The 26,793-nt window shown below is 38.7% G+C and overlaps 1 protein-coding gene across 2 annotated transcripts in view; it reads right to left on the bottom strand.

Moving 5' to 3' along the window:
* Positions 1–26,793, bottom strand: part of LOC121371671 (baculoviral IAP repeat-containing protein 6-like) — a 79,112-nt gene that overhangs the window by 26,661 nt on the left and 25,658 nt on the right. The window contains exons 17-38 of one of the 2 annotated variants that reach the window (XM_041497735.1): positions 26,330–26,584; positions 25,194–25,869; positions 24,720–24,921; positions 23,825–24,039; positions 22,465–23,252; positions 21,872–22,047; positions 21,333–21,455; positions 20,643–20,917; positions 18,425–18,643; positions 17,654–17,837; positions 16,826–16,960; positions 15,819–16,110; positions 15,112–15,277; positions 14,738–14,890; positions 13,457–13,885; positions 12,894–13,021; positions 11,611–12,542; positions 10,775–10,945; positions 9,867–10,067; positions 1,986–2,259; positions 1,097–1,347; positions 572–686 (exon numbers count right to left, since the gene is read on the bottom strand). In XM_041497735.1, coding sequence (XP_041353669.1) covers positions 572–686; positions 1,097–1,347; positions 1,986–2,259; positions 9,867–10,067; positions 10,775–10,945; positions 11,611–12,542; positions 12,894–13,021; positions 13,457–13,885; positions 14,738–14,890; positions 15,112–15,277; positions 15,819–16,110; positions 16,826–16,960; positions 17,654–17,837; positions 18,425–18,643; positions 20,643–20,917; positions 21,333–21,455; positions 21,872–22,047; positions 22,465–23,252; positions 23,825–24,039; positions 24,720–24,921; positions 25,194–25,869; positions 26,330–26,584 — 6,360 coding nt within the window. The remainder of the gene's footprint in view (positions 1–571; positions 687–1,096; positions 1,348–1,985; positions 2,260–9,866; positions 10,068–10,774; positions 10,946–11,610; positions 12,543–12,893; positions 13,022–13,456; positions 13,886–14,737; positions 14,891–15,111; positions 15,278–15,818; positions 16,111–16,825; positions 16,961–17,653; positions 17,838–18,424; positions 18,644–20,642; positions 20,918–21,332; positions 21,456–21,871; positions 22,048–22,464; positions 23,253–23,824; positions 24,040–24,719; positions 24,922–25,193; positions 25,870–26,329; positions 26,585–26,793) is intronic. The other variant, XM_041497736.1, reaches the window with a different exon arrangement.

Raw genomic sequence — 26,793 nt, 5'->3', positions numbered from 1 at the left:
GGCCTAGTGGTGTGTGTGTATATATATATATATATATATATATATATATATATATATATATATATATATATATATATATATATATATATATATATATATATATATATATATAAAATATAAATACAGCTTTTGGCATCTTCAATCTTTAGTCATTTTAAAATTATTTGCAAAAAATAGTGTGTTCTGGATGAGAAAAAAAGGAAATCCTAATATGAAATGGCCGATCACAATTTTTCATATACTTGAGAAAAAAACGTCAAGGTTCCATTAAGATCCATTTACCCTCTGACCAACTACACATAAGGTGAATACTCTACCACTGAGTTACCTACTGTTCCTTGTTATTACATCTAGCAACTAGGTAGTCAGGTGGCAATAACATTAAGGAACAAACTGGACATTTCCAAATATGTTAATATAATGCTATCTTTTAAATGCAGCATTTTTTTTATCCGCAATATCAATCTGATTATTACCGCATAACTTCATGAATCTGGATACAAATTTATTACATGCACATGACAACTAGCAGTGTGCATTTAAGTGAGAATAAACACCGAAAACATCATACCGTGCCATGGTTCCCGTATCTTGTACAGTTCCTAATTGGTACAGCAACTCAACAGTTGATTCACTGGCAGCCCCACCAACATGGCCCAAATGGGCGTGCTGTCCTGGAAGGAAAGCTAAAGTAGAATATTGGCTTTATCACATTCAAACAAATGAAAGCTAAAGTAGAATATTGGCTTTATCACATTCAAACAAATGAAAGCTAAAGTAGAATATTGGCTTTATCACATTCAAACAAATGAACGCAAAAGTAGAATATTGGCTTTATCACATTCAAACAAATGAAAGCGACAGATGAAATGTGAAATTCTTTTTTTTCATGGTTTTCTTGAAAAACACACTTTACTTTAATAAACATCTAAGACTTGAGTCTTTCATAAAGTCTTGCCCATATAAATTACATGTCACTAAAGTCTGGAGACTTTGAGAAAGTCTTCAGTCTAAACTTTTTTATAAGCATGAGCCCAGATGCCTACTGATATTTTAATTACATTAATTTTATGAAATCCTGACTTTAGTGTGTTACCTGGTTCCCTCACAACAGCTGGACTGCGCAGAATGTTATCAATAAGAGCCAATCCCATGGCTTTAGAATGCAGTCCAATCTTGAGCAGTACGGCCTCTATCTGTGGACTGTACAGCAGCGCCATTGATGACATCAGCAGCGACGTGCACGTGCCCAGCAGGTTTGGGGTTGGAGCTGCTGCTGCAGCAACTGCATCCTGTGTATCACCTTGAGATGAAAGGCAGTGGTCTAAAACCCGCACCCAACCAACGCTGGAAATATTAACACGAACATTAATTAATACATAATAATACATTATTACATAAACTATTTGCTTCTGTAATACTTAATGGAAATAAGATAGTAATTAAATATTGCAGTTTATTAAAGAATGCAACATTTACACTAATATATACATTGTACTTATATTTAATTTTGGTTATGGAATAGCAATATGGAATATAATTGTATTTATCTACAAATAGAATTTTAAAACTATTCTTTCATTGCAAACAATATACTTTACTCAAGCATTAAAACCACCCAATAATAGAAATACTCTTAGTAAATTTTACTCTCTAGTACGTCAACTTCATTTTAATCTTTATTCTAGCTAAGAACATACTGTTAATTGTGAAATTAATGCGAGTTAGATATTAATGAGAAAAATGCATCCGATGTATTGGCACAATAATTACTTGAAACATTAGATTTTTAACCTATATCACCACAAAGAATTAAAAAAACCCCAACCAAACAAACAACAAACCAAACATACGTGTGCATCTGCATTTGTATTAATAAAAATACACATTATAGTGTGTACCTGTCTCAACAAAATAATATCATGACACATTATTTCTTGATTTATATGAATATAAACAAAATAGTACATTGAGACTATACTGACCTTGACCTCGATGTTGCATCATCAGACACATAGACACCGAACGTGGCTCTGTTTATATCGCGGAATGCGCTGAAACCCATGAGCAGTATCTGGGACAGACCAATGGTCATCGAGTCGAGGGCGCGGTGTAGACGGACCGTGACTGAGGACGTGACTTCCGGCTTGGGAAGAAGAATCTTGATGTATGCCAGACTAGAGGTTCTGAGAGGAGGACACAGGGGGGTCAACGTCGACCCATCGTGGCTCATCTCTAGGGACACAAACGAAGGGCAGGCTGAAATTAGTGATAACAAATTGATGAATATTAATATGTAAATAACAAACTAATGTAAATTAATACATAAATAACAAAATAAAGTATATTAATATATACTCTTCAAAAAAAGAAACGCAAAAGGGTACAAATGGGTTATAACTCCGATTTTATGTTTCCTACCGGTTCATGCTTTGTGAATATAAGGTCATTGCATGTCCCAAACACATTCCCACGGTTACATTCGATAAAACGCAGCTACTGTACAATAAAGTTCCAAAATGTGAATATTCGCAAAAACGCAGCCACGTGCAAACCATGTCACCACTGCACGTGCGTTGTCTGCACGTGCAACATGAACACCGACAGTATAAAAGTGCAGGGTGTTCGCTTGCCTGGCCTCTGTATCTGGCCGACAGTTGACAATCCAGGACATGCCACGTCTCAGTGAACCGCAGAGAAACAATGCCATCGGCCGACTAGACGCAGGCGAATCCAGAACGGCCGTTGCCAGGGCATTCCATGTGTCCCCAAGCACCATCTCCAGACTGTGGGACCGTTACCAGCAACATGGATCAACACGTGACCTCCCTAGATCCGGTCGACCACGGGTCACTACCCCCGGGCAGGACCGCTACATCCGGGTACGCCACCTTCGGGAACGATTGACTACTGCCACCTCCACAGCCGCAGCAATACCAGGTTTGCGCAGGATATCCGACCAGACCGTACGGAACCGCCTACGTGAGGTAGGAATTCGTGCCAGACGTCCAGTTCGAGGTGTCATCTTAACACCACAACACCGTCGACTCCGACTGCAGTGGTGCCAGATTCATCGACAATGGCCTCAACTGCGATGGAGACAGGTGTGGTTCAGTGACGAGTCCCGATTTCTGCTCCGACGTCATGATGGAAGATGTCGCGTGTATAGGCGTCGTGGTGAACGTTATGCGGCAAACTGCGTGCAGGAAGTGGACAGATTCGGCAGGGGTAGTGTCATGGTGTGGGCAGCCATCTCACACACTGGCAGAACTGACCTGGTCCACGTGCAGGGCAACCTCAATGCACAGGGCTACATTGACCAGATCCTCCGGCCACACATCGTTCCAGTTATGGCCAACGCCAACGCAGTGTTCCAACATGACAACGCCAGGCCTCACACAGCACGTCTCACAACGGCTTTCCTACAGAACAACAACATTAATGTCCTTCCTTGGCCATCGATATCACCAGATTTGAACCCAATTGAGCATCTATGGGACGAGTTGGACCGACGCCTCCGACAGCGACAACCACAGCCCCAGACCCTGCCCGAGCTGGCAGCAGCCTTGCAGGCCGAGTGGGCCACCATCCCCCGGGACGTCATCCGTACTCTGGTTGCTTCAATGGGCAGGCGGTGCCAGGCAGTTGTCAACACACGCGGAGGCCACACCCGGTATTGACTCCAGATGACCTTGACCTTGGTGGTGTGTCCTATCACTTACTCACAATGGACTAGAGTGAATTGTGAACAATCCTGCAACATTTGGTAATTATCGGACTCACCATTCAATAATTAAATCAATTCTCCAAATGTTACGACAATGTGGTTTTGCGTTTCTTCTTTTGAAGAGTATATAAATAACAATATATAAATAACAAAATAATGTAAGTTAATATAAAAATACATACAATAATGTAAATTAGAAATTCAATATGTAAATAATACCATCTATTGCGTTAAACAATATATAAATTTATCAACGTAAGTTGCACTGGTGGTTTCGGCTATATTGACATAATTTAATGCAAGTCAACTTTTGGCCATTGGCGATTCATAGCGGAATTTTTAGTGACCATATTCCCAGCATGCACCTTTCTTTTCCTTTTTGGCGGCAACTTGCCACGAGGAAGACACATTTTTTATGTTTATTGAAAAATTGTGTAAAACTGAAAAATCAAAAAGAAATTGTCTAGCCAATTATTGAAAATGAGAAGAAGCAAAAGGCAGAGCAACAGCAGATGGGCATCTGGAACCAACAAAAGAACGAAGGCACAAGCTACAGCGTCGAGCGGCAATTCGGATTCAAGTCAGAATGCACAACGGGCGCAGCCGGCCGATGAAATGGTGGAAGCTCCAGATGGGTTGGGTCAACCACCGATTAACAACAGTTCTTCATCAGAATCTGCGCCAACAGGTACGCGTACGCCAATTGAAACACATAAAAGTACGGGAATTGTTCCCATTGTTAGCATTCATAATTTGTTGGGTTGCCATATATTGCCTAACAATAAAATGAAAATTGTAAATGGAGAGTATAAAGATTTGGCTCTGCTATTACAGAGTGCTGGTGTTGCTGAAGCAACAGAAAAAAGCGTGTTTCTGTCTGAGACTGGGGAACTGATTACTAGAGAAAAAACCCGGGCAAAAATTGGGGATATAGATACTTGGACAGACGCATTTCTGTTGTATACTAGCATCTATATCACAATGCATCCAAACAGAATGCAAGAGCTTCTAAAATATATGCACACTATTAGATTGGGAGCAAAACGTTGTGGCAAAACACTGGGTTGGAAAAATTATGATGAACAATTTCATTTGAAAAAGGGTATGGATCCTACCAGTTCATGGGCTACAATTGATTACGAGTTGTGGTTGCTATACATGGCAGCTCCAGTGACTCCTGTTGTCCCCACATGGGAAACTAGTGCTCTAACTCATAACAAATGTTATGAATTTAATTACAAATCTGTTTGCTCATGGAGGTCATGTACTTATTTACATTTGTGCATCATGTGTGGGGGCGCTCATCCAGTAAGTGCATGTCAAGTTCAAAGGCAGAATGTGCAGCACCAGCCTTCGTTTCGCCCCAACTACTCGCAATCTGGGACCATCAGATCAAACGGGATCCGAATGCCTTCACCAACAGCTCAAATGCACAACCATATGCAATACCAAAGGCCTTTGGGACCTAGGTAGTTCTCCCATAAAGATCAAAGCATTGTTAGGTTACTTAGAATGTTACCCATTTCAAAACTTAGCATTAGAATTAGCCGAAGGATTTTCCAAAGTTTTTCGGATTCACTATACAGGTTCTCACAGAGCTAATTTTTGTAAAAATCTTAAGTCTGCTTCCCAGCATCACAATGAGTTAAAAGAAAAGATCGACAAAGAAATTTCCCTTGGACGAATCGCTGGTCCTTTTGATACCCGACCAATTTCAAATCTGCATATTTCCCCTATAGGAATAGTACCCAAATCAGATGGGGGTTGGCGGCTGATCACACATTTGTCTTACCCACTTGGGGAGGGTATTAATGCTTAAATAGATCCACAATTGTGTTCAGTTCAGTACACATCTTTTGATAAAGTGATCGAAATGATAAGTAAACTGGAAAAAGGGGCCTTGTTGGGGAAACTGGACATTAAGTCGGCTTTTAGGTTGTTGCCAATTAACCCTGGAGATTTTGATTTGCTGGGATTCCAGTTCGAGGGACAATATTACATTGACAAATGCCTCCCAATGGGATGTTCGATTTCGTGTAATGTTTTTGAAAAGTTTTCTACGTTTTTGCATTGGTTAACTCACCGGGAAACCGGTTTAGATTCGTTAGACCATTATTTGGATGATTTTATTTTTGCTGGGAAAAAGGAGTCTTCAAGCTGCCAGCAACTGATGTCTTGTTTTCGAGCTGTATCTGAAAAATTGGGGGTCCCAATTGCGGAAGAGAAATCGGTAGGTCCTGTAACATCACTTACCTTCTTGGGGCTCCATATCGACACTGAAAAGAGGGTAGTTCGTATCCCACAAAATAAGATTGCAGAGTTGCTTGCATTGATTGAGATGTTGTTAAATCGAAAAAAAGTGACATTAAAAGAACTGCAGTCTCTGACAGGAGCATTAAATTTCTTCTGTCGAGCAGTTAGGTCAGGAAGGGCTTTCATTAGACATTTCTATGATGCGATGTGTGGGGTGCAATTAAGTCACCACCATATTCGAATAGGTACATCACTGAGATCAGACATGCTGATGTGGTTGACATTTCTTCAACAATTTAATGGTAAGGCTTATTTTCGAGAAAGTAGTTGGACACAAAGTACAGTATTACAGTTGTTCACTGATAGTGCAGGGTCACGGGATTTGAGTTGTGGTGCCTACTACAGCGGGCAGTGGGTCTATTTTCCATGGCCAAGTCATTGGCAGCAGTCTAATATCATGAGGGATATTACATTTTTGGAACTAATTCCAGTTGTCCTGTCAGTTGTGATTTGGGGAAAATGTTGGGCTAACAAAAAAATACTGCTTCATGTGGACAATAGCTCATTAGTTATACTTAATAAACAAACTTCAAAAGACAAGAATGTCATGGCACTCATTCGACCATTTGTTTGGCAGGCTATGAAACATAACATTGTTTTTCATGCGGTACGTATTGCTGGCTCAAATAATGGCATCGCAGATGCAGTTTCTCGCAAACAGTGGCAGCGATTCTGCTTGTTGGCGCCCAAAGCTCAACTCCAGCCGCAAGACATTCCAGGACATTTCAGAGAGATAATCTTCAACTTGAAGTTAACAGACTGCTGAGAGCCTCAGTGTCATCGAACACACACCTTTCTCAAGAAACGGGATTAGCATCGTTTGGTCATTTCCGCCGGAAGTACGAATTAGAAGATATCTGGCCCCCTCCAGTCGATCATATTGTTAACTTTATTGCACTTTTGTCAGTTTCGTGTCTAACACATGCTACAGCCCATTCATATGTTTCAGTCATCAGTTTTAAGTGTAAAATTTTAGGGCATCAAGATGTAACAAAGCATTTCCTAATCACAAAGTTACTTGAAGGCATGAAAAGATTAAAACATAGATCAGATACACGGTTGCCTATTACAGCAGAACTATTAAGACAGATTGTCAGAACTCTGCCAATGGCTAAGCTTTTTACATCAGTATATACTTTGGCATTCTTTGGATATTTTAGAGTAGGTGAGTTGGTAGTATCTAGGGGTAAAGCTCCACAGGCAGTGATTGCACCTAATGACATTATCTTTGATAGTACCCACAAACGATTACTTATCAAGCTGAGGTATTCCAAAACAGACCAGTTAGGTAAAGGTACAACTGTGGCTATTCCAAAAACAGATAGTCTGCTATGTCCATGGCAGAATCTTCAAACATTTTTAGATGCCAGACCGGTTTTAAAGGGGCCATTGTTTTGCCACTACAGTGGGGAACCTGTAACAAGATATCAATTCACAGCAGTTCTTCAAAAAACACTCAAATATCTGGGCCATGATTCCAGACACTATAAAGGTCATTCCTTCAGAATTGGGGCAGCCACAGCCGCAGCAGCTGCAGGTCATTCAACACAAGCAATTCAGGAGGCTGGGCGCTGGAAATCTTCAGCATACAAATCTTACATTCGTACACCCAATGTAAATATTCCTGATAACATGGCTTGAAGTGTATCGATGCTTATTAATATTAAGCATTTAAGTATTTCAGGTTTATCACTTGTCTGGTGCACTGGTTCCTCAATCATAAAGAGGGCGGCAGTGCAGGCAAAATCTAGACCAGGTGGTCCACAGCTAAACCTGGATCTAATCGGCTTGACAATCTGGTGGCAGGGTTATGGCGGACTAAAATTTGTGGACCTTAAGGTAGTACTAAACCAAATAACTTATGGCTGGGTCAAAGTTCGAGGTGCACCCAACTTTTGATAGAGAAGTGAACACCACAAGTCCTGTGATTGGTTATAAATGTGAGTGTGTTGGTTGTAAAAAAAATTACTTTCATCTGGGCTAAAAATGTATGCAATTTTATTTCATCTAGTACCACTGTGTCAAATAGCCTTGTGCTTGGAACACGTATGGGGTACCTGTAAAAAAAAGTACTCAAATTTTGTGCGAACTAGGGTAGTCATAGACGCTACCCGTTATCTCAGAAATGAGCAGCTTGACACCCACTTTTTTCTGATTCACTTTAAGGGTGAGGGGTGGTAGTATTTATATCCGTGGCGTTTATGTCGATTGATACATTGCAGGTAGGAGTTTTAGCCACATATGCTACTATTGTCGTCTATGGGATTTGATTTGGTAGTATACACCCTTAAGAGGAAAGTTGTGTTTCTGTCTGGCATCGAATCATCACCGCAGTATTTAATCATTCACTGTGGAGCTAACGACTTGGGTCAGATTCCATTAGCAGATCTAAGACAGATGGTTAAATCGACTCTTTTAACTTTTCTGGCCCATACCTTACCAAATTCACGGATTATTTGGTCCCAAATCCTCCCTAGGCTTACCTGGAGATATTCTAACAATAACAAGGCAATGGAAAAGGCACGTGTGAGGCTCAATAGTGCTGCAGGTAAAACAGCAATTGGGCTTGGTGGTGCATATATACGATATCCAGACATATGCTTAAACACACCATCTTTGCTCCTACCTGATGGAGTTCATTTAACTCCAGTAGGGAACAGTATACTGTTGAATACGATACAAGGTGCACTCGAACATTTCCACAGTAGAGGTGGACCGGTTTACCCATGTCCTCCTAGGGGTTAAGGGACGTATGATATATCAGGGTTGGGGTCACGGGCTGACTAACATAATTTAAGCTCCTTTCCCCCATTTAGATGGCAGTGTTCAAGACAGGAAAAAGAAAAGAAAACCTGAGTTTTAGTAGTTTTTTCCTTTTAGTCTTGTCCATGTGGCGATTAGCGTCGCTTAAAGTAAAGAAATTAAGTGGTATTCTTTTAATGTTTAATAAGGGTAACATCACTTGGCCACTGTTCCCAGGGTCAAGTGCATTTACCTAGTTGATGCAAATTTATCTTTAATAAAGGTAACATCACTGGACCACTGTTCCCAGGGTCTAGTGCATTTACCTGGTTGATGCAAATTGTTGATGTTGGTTGAAATTGTGTTGAATTGATGTTAATTGTTGGGGCTCGCCCTAAAAGGTGTTGTTGGCAGCCCAGTAAAAGTTAAATTTTGTTGGGGCTCGCCCTAATTGGCAGCTCAGTTGTAATTCAGCCGTGACCCTATTATATGCCAAAACCATCAATATTAATAAATATGAATCCTAATGATCATCTGTTGGTGTTGTTAAACTTATCTTTGATAATACAATTCAAGCAAGCCAGTTATCATCATATTAATGTTAAAATTGCTATCAGTGTATCAATGCAACAAATAATTGAGGCATTTTACTTTTTCACCAATATTACCACAAAGATTATAAAAAACCCACCCAAAAACAATAGGTTGAAGAAACCCTGAAAATAGAATTTTTGCGTACCCCCCCCCCCCCCAAAAAAAACCCTCAGGTAACCTATTTCCTTTATTTTTAGAAGCCTGTTGAATTACAACAATTTACAAGTTAGAAAAAAAAGACGAATCAGCGGAATGAAATGTCTCACCAACCATAAACGTTGTCGTTGCAACGATAAACCAAGTTTCACTGACCTAGCATTCATAATTTGTGAAAAACTTATCTAAACGCAAAACTTCAATGTTAAACTTTAATGCAAAAGTTGATGCTGCCGACGCCACCACTGTAATACCTATATCTCACCCTTTTAATCTGTAAAGGCGAGACACAAAATCTGAGAGTGGTGTAACTTTTATCACCAACATGACTTACTTGAGATAGACGAGCCATGTGGCTGAATCTGCACCTCCTTAAGGAGAATGGCAAATGGCAGGTGAATGGTGAGATCCACCCACACTTCATCTGGGTAGAAGTGGTAGGACCACGCTGCAGATCGTGCTCGTCTGTGAGGTGGAGATGTCTGGATCAGAACATCTGCTGGACTGGCTGTCGGACTACTTGAAGAAATGGAGCCTGCAAAACAAGGTCAATTATACCTTCGTTATAACAACACTCCAGTTCCTTTTTCTTTTGGTTTCTCTTTTTAAAAACCCCCAAAACTTGTAATGTTTTATTGTTTGGAGAACATCTTCATTTGACAAACAATTAAGCAAAAAGCCAATTAAAACCCCTCGACTTTATGACTAATTAATAATAAACATTCTAACGGTACTAATACATGACATCTATAGGGCTCATTATTTCATTTCAACTTATTTTCGTGCTTATATCCAATTAAGGTTCAAGCACGCTGTCCTGGGCACACACCTGCTATCTGGGCCATCTATCCAGGTCAGTGGGTTAGTTGTTAGTGGTTAATGAGAGAGAAGATAGTGTAGTGGTTAAAACTCGCTGTGGGTGGGAGCCGATACTAGGCTACAAACCCAGTATCTACCAGCCTAATGTCTGATGGCTTAACCATGACACCACAGAGGCCCAACAAATGTTCAAATCTCTAAGTTCAAGGGCCATAACTCTGTCACAAATGGACAAATCCTCATGAAAGTTAAACTTGATCTTTAATTCTATGTGATAAAGCTACATCCAAAGTTTCAGCTCAATGTCTTTAGGCAAAGCAAAAAGAAAAATGTCCAGAAAACTGTGTGGGGCAGATGGGAGACTAAATTTATAGTACCCTACGGTTGGACTGGTAGGGGACTAAAAGTAACTAATGTACTAACCTAATGGGGCAAAGTTTTGCAATGAATCAGGGTCAAGATCGTTGCTTTTATCCATGTTGCCGGTCCTTCCGTAATTCATGTTGAGCATGATTGTAGAAACGAGGCTGGGGTTCATGTCAATCACAGTGTTGCTGTATCTCACCAGGTTACGACAGACCACATCTATACCACCTGGTATAAAAACAAATACCATATTACTGGTTACACAAATAATCTTGTTTTTACATTTATGGTTTACGATTATAAGTATTTGGTATCTGTTACATGCAAACAATTATGTCGTTATGGAAGATGAGTCAAGGTAAGAATAGAAAGTAGCTGATGATGAACTGTTCTTTGCTATTTGTACCTTACCCAGTTAAAAGAATAATTTAACAGTCATACATTTACATTTATATTTATGCTACTAAATCCAAAATAAAAAACATTGAACGAGTTCAAAACATACTTTTTTTTCTTTTTTTCTTTGCCTCAACTCATATTCCATAATTTTCTGCGTGAAATAGTCACCAAATGCTTATAAAAGTACGACTGATTAGCGTAAATATAAAGTTACAATATTTTGTGAAATTGGCTCTTGATTACTAGTAGCATGTCAGACTTATGATAGGAATATTTTCAAATGTTCTTATGCTGTAATAGTTAGTTGGCAAATAAAATGTTAAGAATATCACTCGGTCTATTGCAGACTGCATTTACAACTGTGAATGAGACCATTATTTGCAAAAAATTATAATTTATATTACCAAAGGTGAACAGAAATAAAAAAGGAGTTTAATTCCAAGCTCAGCAATATTGTTATTAATCTTAAAACTGATTGTAAAATGTGACCTTACCCATCTCTAAAAACATCTGTATTTTCTTGCTGTTGTCCAAAACACAGATGATAAACCACAGAAGAGGCTCGGACATGCGAACCACCACATTCTGGTTAATGCTTGCTGCCAAATACTCGTACAACGCCTTCAGTACAAGTTTTGTGTCGGAGGTGTGTTTCATGAAGCACAACATGATCTGGCAGATTCCATCGCCCACCGACAGTGGATCGCCCGGCAAAACATCTGTCAAGGAATCAAGCCCCGAATGACCTATTAATGCAGGAGAGGTGTCGCTGTTGCAGAAACTCAGAGTCCGCATCAAGTTCTGCATCACGATGGGGTGGCCGAGAATGACATCGCAGAGTCGACGGCTGACTACCTCCGGCACCTGACTCCGATCAGGATTACTGGCGTCAATGCCCGCTGCGACAGCGGCCGCCGACTCAGTTTTCTGTTCATCGGTCTGATGTCCCTTCTCGTCATCCGATATTGCCGTGGGTGTGGACGTTGCGAGAGCTGGGTTCAGTCTGCTGGTGTCAAACAGGTTGTCGAGCACCATCAACGATGGTGCTTCATACCTCTCTTCCTGAACGGGAAAGCCAGAGGGAGTGTTGTTTGGAATTGGTATCTGCATCAGATTGTTGACAAGTCTCAGCATGTTGCAGAGCAGTCTGTCGCGGCTGACCTCACCGATAGCCGTTCGAGATTCACCTCTCAGCAAGCCATGGAACAGTCCTCCGAAGCAGGATCGACAGTTGCCAGAGTTCTCTAGCGAACCTCGGCAGCCGACCTTTTCCTGGCAGAATATGTGCTGATGGGCTAGGTAGCTGATTGACTGGATGACGTTGACAGCACTGTTCGTGTTCACTTGTCGGAACTGAATGTCCAGCACAAAATCCATAAACTTGCATTGTACATCTAGTGGGCCCATGCAGCTGTACAAAGCACCCCTGTAATTAAAGATAAATGTATATTACATGTTGACTACACTGGAGTTCCTTATTGTATTATCTCAAAGATACAACAGGTAGAAAATGGATAACAATTACACACTATCCAATATATTCCCTACAGATTTAATTTATGCAACAATGTATTTTTGTAAGGCAAAGCAATTGTGCTTTACTTAAAATGCTATTCCCTAATGATTTTTTTTCTGGTATACATCTTTATAATTATTACTCAATCTGTTATTACATTGTGCAAGCTACATGACTGTTATGCATTTATTCATGAAGAATACAACAACTACTATGCACGTCTCACACCAGTTAATGCACATATAAAATAGCATCTTTTACCTTTCAGTTGTCAACGTGTGTATTATTTTTAATACAAGTTCTTTCAGGTTTTGTGTACTCAGTTCAGCAGATTTAATCTGAAGTCTTCTCAGGAAGTCATCAAATGCCTTGCAGGCAGATGGACCAACCTACAGAAAAACAACAAAAATTGACCATATTTGACTGTTTTGCTTTCATTTACTGCAACATAACAAAAACACATTTAATAAAATATATTTAAAAAAAAGAAAAGACATATACAAATTTACAACCTGAAAGTTAACAGTTCTGACAATATGGTTATATACATCATGATGATCAAACAATATGGTTAAGGTTCTATCATATTATTATTTTACTGTTATTGACTGAATTGGGTATTTTACTCTTTTGTATAATTCAAATTACAAAGTTCTTCATATGTTTGAGTGTGCATGGATCACAAATATGGTAGAACCATTATTTTCAGACAAAAAGCTATAAAAGAATTTATTATTATTAAGAAATATGAAATACTATTTGTGTTACATTACATGACACGAAAAAGCAAGCATTTTTAAAATCCAAAAGTAATGTTAACCTACCAGAGGGTGACACACATTTGCTGATGTCGGACCACTGGATGATGTACCGGACAGAAACTTGGTCAGTAACTGCACCAAGCTGTTGTCCGAGATGATGGCAGAAACCATGGAAACATCGGCCCCATCGGCGGACGTCCTCTGATTGGACAGGAGGCACAGTGCCTGGAAAACGAAGACCCAGGTGCGGACCGGCAGGTTGGGTGTGAGGACGACCGCCTCCAGCAGATTGGTCACTGACAGCGGGTCAAGCGGAATAGATGGCACACGCGACGAATCAAAGCTGGGCTGCAGCGGACAGTCGTCATGGATTCCGTCGTCATTCATGGTGAGCCAGAGCTGGAGAACGGTTTCCAGGTTCACACGCTGGGTCAATAGTTGGGCAAACAGGTGGTTGAAACACTGGCTCAGCATCTGACACGAAGTTAGTGTCTGAAAATAAATAATATATAATAAACGTTAAAGTTTGTTAATCATTGGCTATTGGATATAATTTTTTGGGAAATTTTGACTTATTCTTCAGAGGAAACCGTATATTGTTTTTTCTTTTAGTAGCAAGGAATCTTTTATATATGCACTTTTGCACAGACAGAACAGACTTTGATATACCTGTTATGGGGAACTGGTTGGAATTGGGAATAAAAAAGTTTGTTTATAAGTTTGTCTTGTTTAATGACACCACTAGAGCACATTGATTTATTAATCATCAGCTATTGGATGTCAAATATATGGTAATTTTGACAGTCATAGAGAGGAAACCTGCTATATTTTTCCATTAGTAGCAAGGGATCTTTTATATGCACCATCCCAGACAGGACAGCACATACCATGGTCTTTGATATACCAGTCGTGGTGCACTGGCTGGAACGAAATATAGCTCAATGGGCCCACCAACAGGGAATTTGGAATAAAGACACCCATGCATGCAGAACAGATCTAGCAGTGTTATGGTCTGCAAATAGGCAACAATAAATTAGTGTTTGAAACAAAAACTGAATCAACAAATCTAAATCTAAATCTAAACATAGATAGCAATAAATACTTATGTATTAACTTAGATACAAACTCGGAATAGACCTACCACCAATACAGTCTAGATATAAATAACAAACATATGTTCAGAATGAATTCCAATACTAAAGTCTGCAAACAGATCACAAATCTTATGCAATTTCAACAATATTTACTTTTGACTAGAATGATCAAAACTATCCACAACATACTTTGGTATATCTGACCAGTAAATAATATCACACATATTATGTAATCTGTAGCAATACAAACTCTTTGTTGATTGGCTAGCAGATTGGCCTCAGAGAGCTCATCATCAGTAGACGAGGACTGTGATTGGCTGACACTGTGTGAAAATGGAGGTGCTGGAGGCAGAGGGTTGAGGAAGGCACTGTGAACACTGTCCATCTGTGCTGATAGCATTACCTGGGGAAAAGTTAAAAACATTTTATTTTAAAGCATTGTAAGCAATAATTAAATAATTAAATTTTATACAAGATAGCTTTATCATAGAATTGGCTTTTAATATGTTAAAATCTTAAACACCTATAAATACAATCAGTAGTAACTCAATTATAAAATATCTTTGTCTGAAGTCATTACTCTGTACAACTTTCAGATGAATTAAAATGAAATAAGAAACATACTCTGAGACGCAGCTCTGCTTGCGTTTCCAGCCCAAGCTCCAGCCTGGCGTCGAGGGCGGACGACAAACCAAGACAACCTGACATCGACTTGGCAGTGTTCAGGTAGTCCGCGAGTTTGCTCTTCAAGTTCTTCAGTTTCTGGTTCTTGTCGTACCATGTGAACAACCTGAAAGTAATTATCAGCATCTTATGAAAGTGATATGGACCAACTATCAAATATGAAAGATGTAAAAATGCCATTTTAAAGTGGCACAGGTGTCACAATTAAATACAGAGAACTCTCAATCTTTCACTTTGCAAGAAACAAAATAAACATTTATAATTGCAGCTATTTTGGCATACTTTCCACTCCAAAAATATGAGAATTACTGTTATATAACATTAACCTACTTTAAGAAATCTTCATATTACTATAAATGCAGCAATTAATTTTGATTAAAAATTATTTTATTTCCACAAATAAATACCTATATTCCTTTCCAGCCTCCATGAACAATGTTTTTTGTAAATAATTTCAGTTTGGTTTTGACATAAGAAGAAAAGTAAAAGTGTTTTGGAAATAACAACACTATTTTGGCGTGCAATTTAGAAAACAATCAGCTCAAAATAAATGATTTGTAGTAAATTCCATTATATAAAAAAAGGCGTTCCCTGTGGGAAGAACTATAAGTTGGCTATTTCCAATCAGCATGATCCTTGATACTCACCCTGGCGTCCCCGATGACGATGAAATTCCTGACATGGATGACTTGATGTGGTCAGCCAGCTCGTTTCCGACTGACGGTATTGAGGCCGTTGGCCCCATGCCCTTGCCCATGTATATGACGTTGAAGGGGCCGTCGTGTCCGGGGGGTTTCACAGACTCGCCCGTCACATACTCATGCAGCTTGTCTGTGGCTTCGTCGTCAAATTCACTCTCCTCTAGCAGCAGGTCCACCATGATGGACGCATCCTTTTCCAGGCTCTGTCCGTTGTCAGACAGTTGGGCACTGTCCAAGTCTACAGACAACATGGAAAATACACAAAACTAAAACTACAATTCATGTATTGTGATGCTGAGGTTGTTATTTTTTGTTTGGTAGAATATCAGTTGAAATACATTAAAATGATCTCATGTTTCACAATCTATTTGCTGACTGCAAGGTTGTTTTTGTTTTTTAAACTTTTTTTTTACAAAGTTGCAGGATTGCTTAGAATAATGAAATAATACTGTGTGTGATATGGCCACCATATGCAAAAATCATACATTTAAATACCTTTGGTATGCAGTTTTCAAGATATAATCAATAAAAATATTTTCTGGAATAAGAACAATAATTCTAACAATTACAGCAGGGCACAAAATATACCACACTGAGAAAAACACCTATACAAATTGATTGATTCAATTCTTTAATAGATCTGTTTAGTCTGATATGAATAAAAAAAATTAATTGTCTAATAATATATCAGAAACAATGCTTATAAACATCAGAATCCAGACTTTATGCCTAAAATAAGTGTCAACTTCAGGAAGAATTTAGTTTATTAATATGTCAAGGGCCAAATTTACAAAGCCTGTTTCAGAATTACATGCATGTAATGACATATATTTACAATGCTTAAACTGTGTTTATGCAATAAAAATGTTTTTAATCAAATCAAACTGTGTTTGAGAAAAACAGACTTCATATATTCGGCCCCAATACACCAAGTGTGAGTTCCTACAACTTACCCGCCATTTCTCCATTGCTGTCATCAAATGTGGTCAGACTGACACTCTGAGCCAAGTTGTCATCAGTTTCCGAGACAGACATCTCTTCATCAGTCATCACCGGCAGATCATTGCCAGGTGGGAACAAGCGCTCTCCTACACGTTAAACACCAAAACAATGATTAAACACAAATAAATGAAATTATCAAAAACAAAGGAAGTGAAGGTATTACAATACAACATGACAGGTCAAATACTCTACCTCTTATTAGAAATAATTTTCCTTCCACAGGAAATAAAGACAAAAAAGTAGATTGAAAAAGAAATAAAAGGTAAATGCTAGAAATAATTCTGATAATGTGTGAACGACATGAGCTCATAACACATACCAATTTGATATGTTGTATCAAGACTTGTACAGAGCTCGTAACACATGCCAATTTGATATGTTGTATCAAGTCTTGTACAGCGCATTTTAAAACAACAAGTCTATGGAATTAAATGTTTCGCCAACCATAAAATTATAAATACACGAAACTATAAACCAAGTTTCAATGACCCGGGATTAGTGCTTTCCCTGGTTAGTTTGTGAGAAAGTGATGTAAATACGAAACTTTAACACAAAAGTTGATGCTTTCCCTGCTTTGCTTGTGAGAAAGATGTAAACACAAAACTTTAATACAAAAGTTGATGTTTTCCCTGCCACTGCCGTAGTAACAGTACTACTTATATCTCGCCTTTTCACTTGGTAAAGATGAAAGAAAAACAATACATAAGTTGTCAAACTTGTGCTTGATTCTTTTGTTCTCTGTACAATAAAATATATTTTCAATCAATCAGACATCATACCATCGAGAATGTCCTGAAGGAGACAGGTGATGGCGTGACCCGCCCATGACCCACCCCAGCTGACGTCACCGTGGTTCACCTCGTGACTCGCGGTCAGCAGGATCAGCTGTTCTAACTGGTCCTGAGTCATCGCTTCTGCCAGGGTGATCGCTGGACGTGCAGCATTGCAGATCCGCGCAAATACCTGAAACAATTTTAAAAAGATAAAAATTATCTTTAAGGAATAATAGAAAAGATCTCTTGCTGCTAATGGAAAAATATAGCAGGTTTCCTCTGAACTCAGTTTTAGAATTATCTTTTACATTCACTATCTTTTACATTCACTAGCAGATGTTTAATCAATGTGCTCTAGTGGTGTCTTTAAAGCAAACATTTCTACTTAAATAAGTAACAAAACTATAGATAAAATAAAATAAAATAAATGATCTCATTAATTAAGGCACAGTGTTAATTTCATTAATTCTGAACATAGAAGATCTTTTACTATGTGTAATAATATAATTAACAGTTGAATGTATGTTAGACTGAACTGAATGGCTGCAGATATGCAGAAATGCATTTTTAGTTATTTAATTAGTGATTAAAGCTTAATATTTCAGTGGTCTTGAGGTGAATTGGTTAGTAGGTAATAAGTTTCTACTTAATTTGTGCAAATTATTTTGACACAGCATTTATCATTGTGACTTTAATGCAATGTAAAGCCTTGAGGAAGGACATATTGTTCTCAACATTTTATTAAAGAGTTATAAAACACGATGAAAAGTATCTTACTTTGCAAGCAATGAGAAACAGGTCGACATGGCAGGTATAATCCATACTTAGCAGCAGTGCCATCAACCCACGGACTACAGTCAGACACCTTTCTCTTGGCAACACAAAACAAATATCTGGATCCTCCTCCATGTCTCGACTAGATCCAGAAACATCATCCTTCTGCATTTTCCTAAAGACAGGATCGGTGCGACGAATATGTATGATGTCCTTCAGATGCTGTGTGAAAAAAGAAAAGAAAACCATGGAAATTAATCCAAGTTTGTTTTAGTTATTTGAATTATAAAACTTACATATGTTCATGGTTATGTACTTTAGTCATACTATTGCAATACACCTTAAGGCACTGCAATATACCTTAAGGCACTGTCATACTATTGCAATACACCTTAAGGCACTGTCATACTGTTGCTATACACCTTAAGGCACTGTCATAACTGCAATACACCTTAAAGCACTCATTTTAAGCTATAAAACATCAATGATGATCATTTTACAGATGCAAATACAAATGCAATAACAGGAATAACTGCAGAAACACTAGATATTCACATAAAACTACAAAACAAACTGCAAAACAGGATCAAATTTAACTTTTTTCACAGACATGAAACATAAATGATAACTATCTCTTTAATATTTTGTTACCAACTTTTGATGCATACTGGGAGGGCCATCATTTTACCATTTGTGACTAAATTTTAATGCATATTACAAGAACTATTGTGTTAATGTTTGTTAACCACTGATGAACATTGTAAGAGTTATCTTGTTAATGTTTGTGACTAACCTTTGAAGCGTACTGCGGAAGCCATCTTGTTCTTTGTAACTAACCTTTGATGCATACTGCGAGAGTTATCTTGTTAATGTTTGTGACTAACCTTTGATGCATACTGCGAAAGCCATCTTGTTCTTTGTAACTAACCTTTGATGCATACTGCGAGAGTTATCTTGTTAATGTTTGTGACTAACCTTTGATGCATACTGCGAAAGCCATCTTGTTCTTTGTAACTAACCTTTGATGCATACTGCGAGAGTTATCTTGTTAATGTTTGTGACTAACCTTTGAAGCGTACTGCGAAAGCCATCTTGTTCTTTGTAACTAACCTTTGATGCATACTGCGAGAGTTATCTTGTTAATGTTTGTGACTAACCTTTGAAGCGTACTGCGAAAGCCATCTTGTTCTTTGTAACTAACCTTTGATGCATACTGCGAGAGTTATCTTGTTAATGTTTGTGACTAACCTTTGATGCATACTGCGAAAGCTATCTTGTTAATGTTTGTGACTAATGCATACTGCGAGAGTTATCTTGTTAATGTTTGTGACTAACCTTTGATGCATACAGAGAGAGCCATGCTGTTAATATTTGTGACTAACCTTTGAAGTGTACTGCGAGAGTTATCTTGTTAATGTTTGTGACTAATCTTTGATGCATACTGCGAGAGCTATCTTGTTAATGTTTGTGAGTAACCTCTGATGCATATTGCGCGAGTTATCGTTAATGTTTGTGACTAACCTTTAATGCATACTGCGAGTTATCGTGTTAATGTTTGTGACTAACCTTTGATGCATACTGCGAGAGTTATCTTGTTAATGTTTGTGACTAACCTTTGATGCATACTGCGAGAGCCATCTTGTTCTTTGTAACTAACCTTTGAAGCATACTGCAAAAGCTATCTTGTTAATGTTTGTGACTGACCTTTGATGCATACTGCGACAGCCATGTTGTTAATGTTTGTGACTAACCTTTGAAGTGTACTGCGAGAGTTATCTTGTTAATGTTTGTGACTAATCTTTGATGCATACTGCGAGAGCTATCTTGTTAATGTTTGTGACTAACCTTTGATGCATACTGCGAGAGCCATCTTTTTAATGTTTGTGACTAACCTTTGTTGCATACTGCGAGAGCTATCTTGTTAATGTTTATGACTAACCTTTGATGCATACTGCGAGAGCCATCTTGTTAATGTTTGTGACTAACCTTTGAAGCATACTGAGAGAGCCTTTTTGTTAATGTTTGTGACTAATCTTTGAAGTGTACTGCGAGAGCTATCTTGTTAATGTTTGTGACTAACCTTTGAAGTGTACTGCGAGAGCTATCTTGTTAATGTTTGTGACTAACCTCTGACGCATACTGCGAGAGCCATTTTGTTAATGTTTGTGACTAATCTTTGACGCGTTCTGCGAGAGCTATATCATTAATGATTTTAACTAACCTTTGAAGCGTACTGCGACAGCTCCTTCTGGAACTGCTGCTCCTGCTGTTTGAGGAGTGCCTGAGCCTCTTTGCCCATGCTCTGACCACTCTTCTCCATGTGCTTCTCCAGGAACTTCTTCTTGGCCAGCTCCAGTTCATGTAGCCGCTGCTTGTGATGCAGGATCCGCTTCTGGAGCGACCGCCGGTACAGTTTACCCGACCGAGTCTTGCTCTTTGAGGGATTTGTCGACAACTGTCCTTGAATAAATCCCCACCGATTGGTTTGAAAAGAGCCTGAAGAAGAAATAAAATAATTGTATATTTATGACTGTATGCTTCCACAAAATAAATGTGCAGTCAAAAGAACATAATTGCATAAATTCCCACATGTATCAAAGAAAGAATAATTGTATAATGGCAATCCCAAGAAAAATACTCAATGGCAGACTGGTGGCCATTCAATATTAAGTCAGAATCGCTATACAGGCTACCCTTTTTGACTAGCATGTCACAGCCTTTAAGGTACCACTGTAAAATACTGGATGCAACTGGAAATCTTAACAGGTACACAATTGGAGATTAATCTTATGTCTTATTGCATCTCATGTGAATACTATTACTGAGCTCTGCAACAAAGGAGCAGGATGCTAACAGTTTGGCTACGTTGTTCCAACTCAACTACATAACAAGCTATTCTAATGACATGTACCTGCATCTCTGTCTTTCTTGGAAACTCCTTTTTCACATTCTTCTGGCCCAACCAACAAAGAGTTGTCAAAGTTACGACACAGAAACAACAGTATCCAACTCACAAGGGACAAATCAAGGCATGCTGAAAATGAAAATAAACAATATTTAAGAGAAAAATATTACAAAATGGTAGTAAGTCATTTGAATATGTCTTTATTACAATAAACATGCAGTTGTCAACTGCATCATTATCTATCCCTTCCAAAAATATATGGGTTTTTTTAAATCCAGATAAAATCCAGACCCATGAAATAATTTATAGCAACATATTTTAGTTTGAATGTTACTTTTCAAAATAGTGAGGATGTTTTTATAAAGGTAGAGCAGCATAGGAACTGATCCTTTCTCATAAGTCAGAAACAAATTCCATTGTTTGAAACCAATATTACTGCACAAGTCAGTAAGAATGTAACAGTTACTGATATATTTTAACCCACTCTTTTACACCACATTCGGAAATACACACAAACCAATAAGCAAAATCACTATTAAATTCACCTGACATGTTCCTGGGTCTATCGGCAGAAGCTGTAAAGCTAGACGAACTGGATAAGTTACTGCCAGTGAGTGGAGACAAGACCCTGGACAACATAGCCAGCAGGCTCTCCATGATGTTCACACACGACGGACCAGTCAGGGCACGCTGACCCAGGGCACTCAGCAGGACAAATACCCTGCAGAAATACAACACAGCATGTTTAAAAACGAGAATCGTAGTACTAAAAGATATATTTTTTTGGAGTGCAGGAGGTTGTAGAATCAACAGTTGTAGAATCAACATTTATGAAGGAATTCAAATTATTTTACACATTTAAATTTTTTTTTTTTAAAGTATTATTATTTTTAGTGGTTGTTTTATTGAAATACCTGTAAAGTTTCCATTGCGTGAGAATTATCATGTACTATTTTTCAATAAAAAATGACCAGACACAACACCTAATTACCTTTAAGGTAGCTAATTAATTTAAGCTGAATAAAAACAAAGGTGAAGTTCCACTTTATAATGAACTAAATATGACTGAAATATATTTAATATAATCTCCATTTTCAAATATCACTATATTATTATATTTAAAATAAAAAGTAACTACCTGTCCTGAGGAAACACTTGAGTATACTCGGAATTGAAGAATTCCAGCAGCATGGATCCGAGGAAGTTTCCCCACCAGGACTGACTTCCACATATTCTGGCGAGTAGGAGTCCTGTACAAACTTGAATTCTCCGCGTGCCCAGCAGACACAGATGTCTGAACAAGGCCTCACTAGACTGAGGGTTAAGACTGATGTAGAGAGGCAAGGGAGGCTGAGGTATGGATGGCACGTGGGTCGTCATACTGAGCAGTGTGTCCAGCAGATTCTCCAACATGATACGCAGTTTGTCCGTCGAGCACTGCTGCAGATTCTGGTCCAGACCGGCACTCTCCTGGTATTCACCCGTCCGTATTCCCAGCGCCCTCTGCAGTCGTGTGATCGCTCTCTGCGCCAGGTTTAGCTGCAGCTGGAGCTGTAGGCAATCCGAGTAGGACTGGTTGAGCGCCCAGTCCTGGTCGCCCTTTCTGTTCTTCTTCAGGTAGTACTGGACGTGGGACGTGGCGAACTGCCGGCTGTCGACGGCAGAGAGCATGTTCTCGAGGCGTGTGCGCACCAGGCTGTAGCGACAGTGTAGGTCCTCTTGCAGCGAGATGAACAGGCTGAGCTGCGTGAGGAGCTGGCTCTGACTCTGGAGCTCCATCATGTTGATGTAGCTGCTCGAGTGGCCCGTCTGGCTCGACAGGTACTCCTTCCATTCCCACGGCAGGATGTAGCTGTGACCATAGAAGGAACCGATAGGAATTCTCGACTTGGTCGTTCCTGTCCCATAACGACCCACTGTTGTAATCTGAACAAAAAGCAAACAAACAATAAACAAATAAAAAGATTATACAAAAACAAAACGCCCACCAACATCTCTCATCTACAGGATGAATATATAAATAAATGCAACAAACTTAATCTACTTTTTGTGTATTACAATCTATCTGAGGTTAAAAAGAAAGGGAATGTTTATATTTTAATTTAAATATGGCTATTTGGAGTTTAAAAACAACATATTACAAGAGGGAACCTGCTGCTATCAAACAGGCACCAAGGTTTCTTTTGTGTACCCTTTTCCATGGTTAGAACAGTATATATCATTGATTTTAATATACAAGTCATGTAACACTTGCTGGGATGACAAACAAAATCGGTTTTTAAAAGATTTAAAACTCAGCCAATCAAAAAGTCACAGTATATTTTCACTGTAAATTGCTTATCAGGTTGGCTGAATGCATCTTTACAAATTTCGGTGTCCGAAAATAGTAATTGATTGGACAGTAAAATGATTTAACAATCCTCTGTATGCAATTTAATGTATGCGATTTAAAAGTGACCAACAAAATGAAAAATAAAGCTGAACATGAAGACACGTACCTTCAGATATCTACAGATTGGAGACGGCATGATGTTGTTCATGACCAAAGTCCTCATGCCAATGTCCGAGGCCACAACCAGCCTCTGCCCATCAACCTCTTCACCCTGTATCCACACATCGATAGACAGAGAGGCCAGGTCCACACATGCAGGAATTATCACGTCTGTCAGAATGATGGGTTTACCAAAGTCTAGAGTGACGAATCGTCTCGCACCTGCAATTAGTTAACACCATTTGGGAAAGGAGAAACATAATCTTTTTAAGTGCACTGTCCATCACAGATACCTAGTCTAGTTAATGTAATACATTAACATCAAGTCAGGCAGAAAGTTGACTGTAGCCTGGAGCTATAATTGCCAATTCAAATTATGCAGTAAAATCCATTCAGCTAAACAGAGATTGATATGGTGTTCATATTTATTATAAATACCTAGGTATTTATAATAAATAATATGAATCTATATAGAAATTCGTTAGGTTTACAACAGTTATTTTGAGGTTTAAAAACTTTACCACGGACATATCTTGTGTTTAAGCTTGATGTCAAAAATCAATAGCAATTTGGTGAATTTGATCAGAAAATTTGTAGCAAAATTAAGTAACATTTCGTTAAACTGAATTATTTTTTTAATTGCTTTATACATACAAACAACAGTTTTTGAATTAGCGTTTTGTAGAATCGGTAATGCAAATCATTAAGGTCAGCTGACACACTAGACTTATAGAAAAAAATTCAAATTATTAGTATTATACATGGAATTCACCAAAACTTAAACAAAACACTAATAAAACAGAACTTGATTATTAGATGTATTTTCCATGACATCAGAGAAGCATACAATATTACAAGTGGTATAATTACAAGTGGTATGTATATAAAGCCAATGAAAGTACCTGAATGCATTCTCTCGATGACCAGGACTTGAGGAGGTGGTGCCTGTAGTAGAGTCTGAGGGAACGGCAACGACGACTTCGGTTGCTGGTGCTGTGTATTGGCTTGTGTTGTGCTAGGTGTTGATGCTGTGGACGCCTGGGTCGTGGCTGGGGGAGGCACCTGCTGCTGTTTAATGATGTCACTCTCACTGCCACCAGAAAACTGTAATAGTAATGTTTAAAAACTGCACTTCTGGAGGCATTGAAATAAGCAGTGTCTGGAAACCCATAGATTAAGAGTTGTAATTCATTAATGATCACAATTCGGGTGGGGTGGGGGTAAGGGGAAGGTATAAATAACATTTTTCAATATTCACCCCCCCCAAATTAAAAACAAAACAAAACCAATGTTACACAACTCATTTAACTTGTATAGAACTGCAGTTATGAACTAAAACCCCAAGTACTAAAGAGTACATTTTAAGACGGTCTTACCTTTGATACTGTTGGTGGTCCGACCACCTGAAAATGCCAGGTTTCATTGGGAGGTGTTACAGAGGGTGTTATCATGTTCGGTGTTGTTTTGGGGGTGGGTGGGAAAAGGTCTGGCGCCTTTGTTGGTAGGGGTGTGTGCATTGCCTCTGTAATAGCCTGCTCGATCTGCTTGTAACTGGGGTGCAGCTGTTTGGCATAGGTTTGAGCTAGTTTTTTCAGGGAATCGGCCATTGCAGTTCCTGACATGCTGCTTCCAGCGCCCATCAAAGGTGACGGGTTTTCCCCAAAGTTGATCGTTCCAGACATTCCTAAAGGACCACCTGTGGGAATCGGTGGGTTGGTGGATGTGTCCATTCTTTCAACACGAGTAGAATCACTTGTTGCATGACAGACGAAGTGTAGAGGTTCCGCCTCCAAAAGACCAAGCACATGACTTCGAGCGTACTCAATTTGAGTTTTCCCAGTTTTTTCCAGTGACAAGCTGAGCATCTCATAGAGATCTGGATCTTCTTGACTCTGCTGTGGTGTGGATGTATTGGAGCCAGCCGTTGAGCCGACTGTGCCTGCCTTGGATGCCTGAAGGGCAGACTGAGTGGATGAAGGGGCCTGCTTCAGGCTGGGAGGGTTCTCCACATCAAAGAGGTCGGGTTCAAATGGATGACCATACAAACCATATCTGAAATATGCAAATTGCGCAACATTTAAAATATCTATAGCCCAACTTAATTAAATTTAGCCAAATATTCTGAATAAAAAAAGAAAAAAAAAAGAGGAAAAAGACATAAAAATGTATCTCCAACTAATAGGGATACCGTAACAAAAGAATAATCAAATATAGAGGTCAGCAAGAAAAACTAATCAAGAAAATTTAATTTCAAAACTTCATAATCAGACAATATTTTTCACTATGGCAGAGTAAGCTATTTTATTTATATCTTGAGTAATGTTTTTACAATTTTCATGTAAATAAATCACATTTTTGTTATTTTCAAAACAGTTTTCTTTTCTTTTTAAGTCCAGCCAAGCTGCAATTATTGACAAAAAAAAGAAAACCAAAAAACCCCAAAAAGAACGAAAAAACACCACACTTAAATAATTGTTTTAAGCCGGAACGAGATTTAGTAGTTAATACATACCTGGCTTTTAGCAGAGCATGCATTGGCAAGGATCGTTCATGATACTGCTTGGCGATGGTGCCGAGAAGCTCTGTGCACGACTTGGATACACTGCCAATGTCCATACACTTGATGTGGTTGAGAAGAGTGAAGTACCACTTCATGGCTCCTGCCGACATGGCACACGGAATCAGGGGTAAACAAGCGAGAATGGACTGCAGTAGAAGGTAGCTGAATGTCGGTGCTAGATTAGGGTCTGCTGCAACCTTCACATACCTGTTAAATAACAAACACACAAAATCAATAACATGAAAGAAGCAAACAAGAGAAAACACTTCTGAAATATAATTAAATGTAAATTGGTGAATTAACCTATTTTTTAAAGTTATATAATGAACAACAAAATAAGCTATTTTTCTTTGGTAATTATCCTCCACTTACAAACAATAAAAATTCATTACTTAACTATTTTTATTAACTAAAAA

The sequence above is a fragment of the Gigantopelta aegis genome, chromosome 4, assembly GCF_016097555.1.
Source record: "Gigantopelta aegis isolate Gae_Host chromosome 4, Gae_host_genome, whole genome shotgun sequence".
Classification (NCBI taxonomy): Eukaryota; Metazoa; Mollusca; class Gastropoda; order Neomphalida; family Peltospiridae; genus Gigantopelta; species Gigantopelta aegis.
This window is presented reverse-complemented; position numbering and strand designations above follow the sequence as displayed.